Source organism: Acanthisitta chloris, unplaced genomic scaffold (assembly GCF_000695815.1).
Source record: "Acanthisitta chloris isolate BGI_N310 unplaced genomic scaffold, ASM69581v1 scaffold3497, whole genome shotgun sequence".
NCBI lineage: Eukaryota > Metazoa > Chordata > Aves > Passeriformes > Acanthisittidae > Acanthisitta > Acanthisitta chloris.
In genome coordinates, this window is record NW_008681919.1 from 3,564 (window position 1) to 12,983 (window position 9,420).

Below are 9,420 nucleotides of genomic sequence, written 5' to 3' on the forward strand. Positions count from 1 at the left end.
ATGCCAAACAGTGGGATATGGGCACCTCCCCACAGTCAAGTTCAAACCTGGCTTTAGTAGGATGACATCCCTTTTTCCTTCATTTATTCCCTGCTCTTTTCACAGCTCTGGTGCTCTGTCTGATTAGTGATTCCTGCTCTGACGTGGCGGAACTGGCGCCTGGGTTCCAGCAGCCTCCAAACCCCAGGGAAGCAGCCCTCGGAGCTGCTGGCTAATGGTGCATAGCTTACAGCATCACGTGCTGCTCCTGCAGCTTCAGTTTCAGGGTTCAGGTGCCACTAATGATTTGTGACAGAAGAAAGGTACAGAGCAGAAGGTGGTTTTAACAGTTACACATAACAGCAATCCAGATATTCCGTGGAACACTGAGCTTCCTTCAGTTGGAAGGCTGAAGTCAGGAGATAAAGGGCCTTTCCAGCACTTCTGGGTTTTGTGTGTTTTGCAGTTTTTAATTCAAAGCCCATATTCCGTGTATTCTTATTCCTTATATGGGCTGGATGAGCAGAATGAGATAATTGAAGGTTTCAAAAGCAATTACAAGCTGTCACATCCTAATTTTTAAGTACTTGGCTTTGCAACCTCAGTGATACCTCTTTGCCCAATTAAAAGTCCCAAATACAGAGTTAATGTATTTTACCCCAAGATGAATCTAAATAACTTTTTGTTGCTTCAGATTATCACCAGGGTACACTAGATTGGGTTTTTTTCCCCTCCTTTTTCAATTGTGGAGAAAATTCAGTGCTCCACTCCAGTTGTTTCTGGATGAAAAATGTTCCAAAAGCAATCAATGAACCTTGGTCTAAATAAAGATGTTTTCAGTTGCACATACAAATGTTGCCTTTCTCCTGTCTGCATTGTGTCTTGCAATGTTTTCACTGAAAAGACATTTGCAAAATCCTGAGAGAAGAAAAATAGATCTTTAGTTTAATCTTTGATTTGTAATTGCTGGAATATGGACCCTGTTCTATGATTCCCCTTGGTACCAATGAGATACTATTCATCTGCATTGCTCTAATGCCATTTTTTCCCAAACATATTTGCAATATTTAACCTCCCTTACCCTCATTCTACATTTCTGCATCTCCCTCCCTTTTCCTCCCTTTTCCTTTCCCCCACAGGTCTCAGGTTCATGGGTTTTAAATAAGGACTTTTCCTCTCCCCCACAGCTCTCAGGTTCATGGGTTTTAAATAAGGAATGCAATGTCAAAAATTCCTGGGTGAAAGTTCCATCTGGGATGCATTTGGCCCCCAGATTGCATGTGAGCCTTTTGGCAAGGCTGTCTTGTTCTTTTACTGAAAGCAGAGGCTCGAACTCAGCCTGCACAGCCCCAGGGGACCACAGAGAGGTTGTGTCATTCCCCCACAGCTCTCAGGTTCATGGGTTTTAAATAAGGAATGCAATGTCAAAAATTCCTGGGTGAAAGTTCCATCTGGGATGCATTTGGCCCCCAGATTGCATGTGAGCCTTTTGGCAAGGCTGTCTTGTTCTTTTACTGAAAGCAGAGGCTCGAACTCAGCCTGCACAGCCCCAGGGGACCACAGAGAGGTTGTGTCATGCTGGCTAATCCTGATGATGAGAATGGATTGAATGGAGAGAGGAAGTGGATGCCCTTTTCTTTTCCTGCTTAGTATTTACCATGTCAATTAGTTGTTAAAAAAAAAAAAACACCACCAAACCAAACCCCCAAAACAACACAACAAAAAACCCACAGCCAAAAAAACCTCAGTGGAGCAGAGCAGCTGTGCTTGGTTTTGGTGCAAAGGCATCATAGAATCTCCTGATCATGATATGTGAAGGGAGATATTTCTACATCCTGCCATGCCTCGGGGTGGGTATAGCACACATACCATATTGCTATCTATGTACCTTGAAAAAATCCTGCTCTACTTTCAACTGAGTAATCAAAAGAGGCTTTTTTTTTTAGCCTTTTTTTTCAAAGAGCAGCATTCACAAGGAAGCCTCTTATCTGTTTGAGAATTCAATACACTTTTGGAAACAAAAGAAAATGAAATCAGCAGCCTTAGGTCTCAGAGCAACACTGATTTTAATAATGTAAACTTCCTTCTCTAATGAGTAATAAGCAGTTCCATCTTTCACGGCCTTTTAAAATTGCTTTTAGTAAGGGGCTGGATTGTTTTAATCCTTTTCAGTATGTAAAGCCCCAGATATTTCAATCCCTCAGGGGCTCAGTATTTCCTAGCTCTGTTTGAAAAGGCAGAGGAAAAACAGCTTTCAGAAACTGACGAAATCTGTGGCTGATAAAATTTAATATAATTTTTTTTTCACCCAGAAAGTGACCCAAAAGTGTCAGTTAAGAAAAAGATCTCTGGCATCCCACCCTGTGGATTAGTAGCAAACAGGCATATCATCTAGGTACAGTAGCTCTTTGTACTCTGACCTAGTTGTTTCTGTTCTGGTTTGTTCCTTCTTGAAAGGTTATTTGGAAGAGATGCAGAATTTGTTCAATAAACAGCTAAAGGAGTATCACCTGCCACGGGAAGGGTTTCCTTTTAAAATGGACCCTGGCACAAAGGGATTGCCAGCACCTGCAACACTCTGCTCTGCTGCATAGGCAGAGTGGATTCCCTGAAAGCACGTAAGATGGTTTATTCTGGAGGATGATTTTCCCAAGGAAAGGTTCAGAGAGCTTTGTCTGGGATCAGGCTGGTATTTGTGGGGGGTCCTAGTGAATTCACCTTGATCATATTATTTTTCCATGGTTAGAAATGAATTGTGACTGTTGTCCTGTATCCACCTGCATTGATGTTGCATTGTGTGTGTGCATAGCTGTTAACTGAGCTGTGTCTTCTCTCTTCCTTAGATATTTCCAGAAAGTGCCTCGAGGAAGCTTCCTTATGTAGAAAAACCCCCCAAGAAACACAGTGTGCTTCCTGGCAACTTGTGAAGCAAAGCTGTCACAATGGCAGAAAACAAGGACAGCAATGCTAAAAACGCAGATGTGAGACCCAAAAGCAGCCGGAGCAGAAGTGCAGACAGAAAGGATGGATATGTTTGGAGTGGGAAAAAGCTTTCCTGGTCAAAAAAGAGTGAGCATTGTTCTGATGCCGAAACAGCAAGTGCTACAGGAAGATCAGGGACTAATTTAAGGAGCCAGGAGAGGAAGTACAGCTGCTCATCCATCGAGCTGGATCTAGACCGGTCGTGTGGGCACAGGTTTCTAGGTCGGTCCCTCAAACAGAAGCTGCAGGATGCTGTGGGTCAGTGCTTTCCCATAAAGAACTGCAGCAGCAGGCATGCCTCAGGACTGCCATCCAAAAGGAAAATCCATATCAGTGAGTTAATGCTGGATAAGTGTCCTTTCCCGCCGCGCTCGGAGCTGGCTTTTCGCTGGCACTTGATCAAAAGACATACAGCCCCTATAAGTCCAAAGGCAGAGGACTGGATAATTGCTGATTTATCCCAGCATGAGGAAAAGGAGGATCAGCTGCAAGATGATGAGATTGCCAATGGGGGAATGGAGTCTCCCTCCCAGTCCTGCGACTTCACTGACAGCAGTTCCTCTCGGGGTGATGCCAGGCCTGAGGTGGTTCCAGGTAGGATAACAAGGAGCAGTAGAGACGAGAGTGATATGGACTCTGATGATGAAGTGGTAACTCTGTGCACAAGTTCTAGGAAAAGAAACAAGCCCAAATGGGAGACGGATGATGAGCTGCTACGGATGGAAACACCTCCGAAATACCATACACAGATCGATTACGTCCACTGCCTGGTCCCAGACCTCCTGCAGATCAATAACAACCCCTGCTACTGGGGGGTCATGGATAAATATGCAGCTGAGGCCTTGCTGGAAGGAAAGCCAGAGGGAACATTCTTGTTACGAGATTCTGCCCAGGAAGACTATTTGTTTTCCGTGAGCTTCAGGCGCTACAGTCGTTCCCTCCACGCGCGGATAGAGCAGTGGAATCACAACTTCAGCTTTGATGCCCATGATCCTTGTGTCTTCCATTCTCCTGACATCACAGGACTCCTAGAACACTACAAAGATCCAAGTTCCTGTATGTTCTTTGAACCACTTTTGTCCACTCCCCTGAACAGGACTTTTCCTTTCTCTCTTCAGCATATATGTAGAACAGTGATTTGCAACTGTACAACTTACGATGGTATCGATGCACTTCCCATTCCTCCCTCAGTGAAGCTGTATCTGAAGGAATATCATTATAAGTCAAAAGTTAGAGTGCTCAGGATTGATGTGCCAGAGCAGCAAAGCTAGAAACTATTTTTGTGAAAGGAATTGTCTCTGAACAGACAATACTATGTTCAATCTTTTTCCCTTCTAGGTTGTTTTTATAATAGCAGTTTGATTATTTTTTCTCTTTCCTGCAGGTTATTTACCACCCAAACTAGTCTCTGTCTAAGGCTCTTTTATCCAAATGTACTTCTGAGTCTTCCCAGCTCTCTTTTTTAGAAATAATATTCATTGTGGTCTTTTGGTACTGTTCCCAGACTAGAGTTTTACAGAATTCCAGGTAGGCTTTCTGGTACCTCTATAGATGGATAGTCGTTAGAGCTAAACCCCCCTAAGAATCAGTTTTGAACTTGATCTGTCTTTTCTATTGTAATTGACATGTGTTGCTGACATGTTTGAAATGATGCACTGTTAACTGGAGATTGACTCATCTGTATTTTCTGCATTTCTTTTAAAATGAGTGCTCTAGCCTGTGTGTGTGTGTATGTCTGTCCGTCCGTACCCACCCCAGCAAATTCATCCGTCTATTTCTAACATTACTATTCCTAGCAAAATGAGGCTTGAAAGAGGATATGATCTTTCTATAAATACACCAGGGGACTAAATACCAGGGAGAGGAAAAACAATTCAAGTTCAGGACAACACTCAGTGCAGGAACAAACATGTATAAACTGGTCCTGAAAAGATTTTGGTTGGAAAAGGGGAAGGCTCGTTGTCGTCAGAGCAGCAGGATTCTGGAACAGCTTTTCATTTGGTATAATAGCAGTAAAAAGCAAACTGCTCATAAACTGGGATTTGATCAGTGTCTGGAAGGGATAATGATGTAGTTACTCATGATAGATGGGGCTTGGACTTGGAAACTCTGTTTCTGTATTACTATTTCATTATATGAAAGACCTAGTTTTCGCTGGAGGAGCTGCTGCTGCTTCAATGATAAAGCACAGGGTGGGAGGGTGAGAGGGAAGATATTTCCTTTAAAATCTGCATATTAAACTATCTGATCCTGCATGGTTGAGCCTGAGGTGATGATGAGTAACTTTCCTACTTTGTTAGTAGGGTGGTTGGGTTTTTTTAATAAGTAGAGTTAAAAAGTCTGCAGATTTTCCTTGCAATGTGAAGCATTTGGCTGAATGGCTTCCTGCCAAATTCCATGTACGGGAAAACCATGCATGGATAATGCTCCTAAAAGCATTACTTACATTACATGGATAGGCAGATCTGCTGAATTATTGGTGGAATCCCACTGAGACTCAGTGGATCTGAGTTCAGGCAGGAAACTCTGTTGCTTCCTAGGCAGGCCTCAGGGTGCAGCTCCACGAGGTGCAGCACTGACCTGCAGCTCTGTTCCTTTTGTTTGCATGTGCTTTATCTCCTCTCACAAAACTGGGCCTGGAACTACTCTGCCAAAAGTATGTGAGATGATGTAATTGTAACTACAACCACCACACTGTTTCCTCTCCTCTGATCACAGGGAGCATTTGTACCATCTCAAAATGCTTTTGAAACTGAGCCCCAAGCCTGCAGAACTACAAATGTGTTTAATTTTGTGCATGCAAAAGATCTTCTCAGAAATCAGCAATGACCTGTGTATGAGGTTATCACAGAATGGATGGGGTTGGCAGCTCTGGAGATGATGTAGTCCAACCTCCCTGCTCAAACAGGCTCACCTAGAGCAGGTTGCACAGGATCACATCCAGGTTGAGTTTGGATATCTCCAGAGAAGGAGATTCCACAGTCTCTCAGGGCAGCATGTTCCAGGCCTTACACAGTAAAGAAGTTTCTCCTCATATTCAGTTGGAATTTACTGTGTTTCAGTTTGTGCCTGTTGCCTCCAGCCTGTCTCTGGGCATCACTGAGAAGAGTCTGTTCCCATCCCCTTGACACCTGCCCTTAAGGTATTTGTAGGCATCGATGGGTTCCCCTCTCAGTTGTCTCTTCTCCAGAGCTGAGGCCCAGCTCCCTCAGCCTTTCCTTGTAAGAAAGATGCTCCAGGTCCCTCATCATCTTTCCAGTCCTCCTCCACTGGACCTGCTCCAGGATTTCTTTATCTTTATGTACAGGGGATCCCAGAACTGGACACAGCGCTCCAGCTGAGCCCTCACCAGGGGCAGGATCAGCTCCCTGACCTGCTGGCCACATTCCTCCTCATGCAGCCCAGGATACCAATGGCCTTCTTGGCCACAGGACCACACTGCTGGCTCATGGACAGCTTGTTGTCCACCAGGACCTCCAGGTCCTTCTCTGCAGAGCTGCTCTCCAACAGGTTCCTCTCTGCCCACCTCTCCAGCCTGTCTAGGTCTGGCTGAATGTCAGCACATCCTGTTGTTGTGTCAGCTACTCCTCCTAATTTTGTATCATCAGCGAATCTGCTGAGGATACACTTTGTTCCTTCATCCAGGTCATTGATGAATAAGTTGAACAAAACTAGACCTATCACTGATCCCTTGGGAATCTGAGTGCAGGCAAGGAGACATAGAGCACAGTGCCCTAGAGTCTTCCTCCAAGACTGTAGGCTAAGCACTTGAATATTCTACAGACTCCTATGGATTTGTGGACATCAAATCCATCCTGCAAGCTGCATACTCAGGAGTTACCAAGGAAGCTTTGCCATACAGCTCTACCTGAGACCTGTCACCCTGCCCTTAGCCCCAGCTGAGCAGAGCTTTCCCCTGAGCTGCTGTCACTGTGATGATGTAAACATTCCCAGGGACATCTGCCTAGAGACCAGCCAGTTTGTTTTCACTGTGTTTTAAATAGGTTTGGAACCAAAGTCTCCAGGGAGAAAATGCTAACACATCAATCCGTGGCATCACACACGGATGAACGTGCTACAGGACAAACTCTCAGCTGCTATAAATCAGTGTGGCTCTATTGATACACTTAGAACAGCTTAGACCAGCTGAGATTCTCCCTCCTCTGCATCCAAATGGAATTGTATGATGGATGTCAGAACAATTTCCCTTTTATTCTGTCATATTTTCCTTGTGCTGCTTCCATTCCATTTGCATAAACTGTATTTTAGAAAGGACAGCTTTATATTAGTACATTTATTTTTCCCCCTATCACTGCCATTTTCCAAATACAATGTAGAGATCATCATTGCTCTGCTCTTTTCCACTGTGCCCATCATAGTGGGATTATTGGCTGTGATTTGGGTGGCTGCAGGATGAAGGAATACTATCTGGTTCAAGATCTGAAGTGGCATCAGAGATATTTTCAGTCTGCTAGATTAAAATTCTCTTTCAGAAAACTTAATTAGGGTGAAAAACTCATCATTTTAGATAGCCATTAGCATTATTTTTATGGTAAGACCACAAAAAATAGTTTTCTGACCAGAAGTTGCACTTCAGAAGTTAGAAAAGGTCACCATCTCTCTGGAAATCAGCAAAGATTTTTGTCCCTTCAGAATGAATCAGAGTGTGTTAAGGTGTTGGAATGGACCTTATAGATCATCCAGCCCCAACCCCCTGCCCTGGGCAGGGACATCTCCCACCAGAGCAGGTTGCTCAAGGCTTTAGCCAACCTGGCTGTGAACACTGCCAGGGTTGGGGCAGCCACAGCCTCCCTGGGCAACTTGTGCCAGTGTCTCACCACCCTCACAGGGAAAAAAAATACAAGAACTTTTTTGGGGTATAGTTCCCCAATGCACTGCATTTCAGTGTCATTCTGGATGCAGCCTACATTGTTTTGACATGAGTTGATGCATCACTTACCCCAAAAATGTCTTGAGCACTCCAAATTTAGGAGACCTATATAATACAGCAATTGGGGGAAGAAGGTGCAGCACATAAAAATAGTGTATTTGGACTCTGGGGCAGAAACCGTATGTAGAAAGTATTGATAAATGGGATTCTGTGGAAGTTCACTTTATTTTTTCATGGTTTATTTGTCCAGATCACATCAGGGTGACACTTGTACCTAATGAAACTGTACACATGGAGTCTGTGAGAGAAAGATCCATGGCATGAAGTGAACATGTTTTATGAAGCATAAGAACTCAAAAGGTCTATTTTGCTTCTATCCATGTACCTTTTTTTCTTCTTTCCCTCTCTTTTTATTTTAAATAAGCCTTCTAGAAATGAACTGTTTTTACAGTATGCCAAGAATTGCCATCCTAAAGTTTTCCTCCTGCTGCTGTCATGAATGTTCTTACCAGTGCTGCTCACTCCAATCCCACTTTAGAACACCTTGATCCAAAGATAACCAAGTCTTGAGTTCAGTGTTGAAGCTCTCTTAAAAATTAGCCTCAAAACCAGTGTGAGAACTTTCATTTTCTAGAATCACAGAATCCCATAATGGTTTGAAGGGACCTTAAAGCTCATCCAGTTCCACCCCCTGCCATGTAGAGGGACACCTTCCATTAGATCAGGTTGCTCCAAGCCCCATCCAACCTGGCCTGGAACACTTCCAGGGATGTCCACAACCTCTCTTTTAAGCCCAAACTCTTCCAAAACAGAGATCATGAATTCTTCAGGATGAAAATCAAGTGTGGGAGAAGGGACTGTATGGAGATGTGCCAAAATCCATGTGTTGAAGACTATGCAGCAGGTCAGTGGTTGAACAAGGACATAATCCAGAGGTGCCTTTGGCCACATCTCCCCTGCTTTGGGGCACCTAACCAGCTTTTCATCAGGAATTGTGTCTGCATGATGTGGATTGTATTGGTTTGGAGGAGGTTCCTTGGGAGGACAGTGGAAACAGAGTGTATTAAATGGGTGTGAACAGCTTCCGGTAAGAGAAAAGATCTGATTTTGGTAATTATTTTGAAGGGAGAAAAAGGGTCAGGCTTTTGATGCACACTGGGCAAACAGGATGGTTTAAAAAAAAATTAAACACTCTCTCCATTAATTGTGTCCTCTGGAGTTTGCTTTGGCCTGGAGTGACTTTTGGCAGCTCTGTGGCACTGTCCATGGTTGGCCCAGGGCCGTCGATACAGAGTGACTTCAGCTCCCACAGAATCATTGATGGGCTTGGGGGAGTTTATGTGGCTGATAATTGGGAACACACATTTCTTCTGCATTTCCCTGTGCTCAGCACTTGATGTGATGAAATCCAGGGCCCGTTTGGAACGGGAGATGTGTGTCTATAGTAGCATATCCAGCTTTAAAAATAAACCCAACAAATTGTCATGATTTAAATGCTTTCCTTTTAAAGATGCTGTGCAGAAGAAATCCTTGTATGATGCAGTCATAGAAGGCCTTACTGTAAAACT

The 9,420-nt window shown here is 43.9% G+C and overlaps 1 protein-coding gene across 1 annotated transcript; it reads left to right on the plus strand.

Annotated features, from left to right (window-relative positions):
• The first annotated feature begins 2,828 nt into the window (after positions 1-2,828).
• On the plus strand, positions 2,829-4,678 carry SOCS4 (suppressor of cytokine signaling 4). Its single transcript, XM_009078273.1, has one exon. It carries the CDS (start codon positions 2,922-2,924, stop codon positions 4,230-4,232), a length of 1,311 nt encoding a protein of 436 aa, XP_009076521.1. The 5' UTR covers positions 2,829-2,921; the 3' UTR covers positions 4,233-4,678.
• The last annotated feature ends 4,742 nt before the right edge of the window (positions 4,679-9,420 follow it).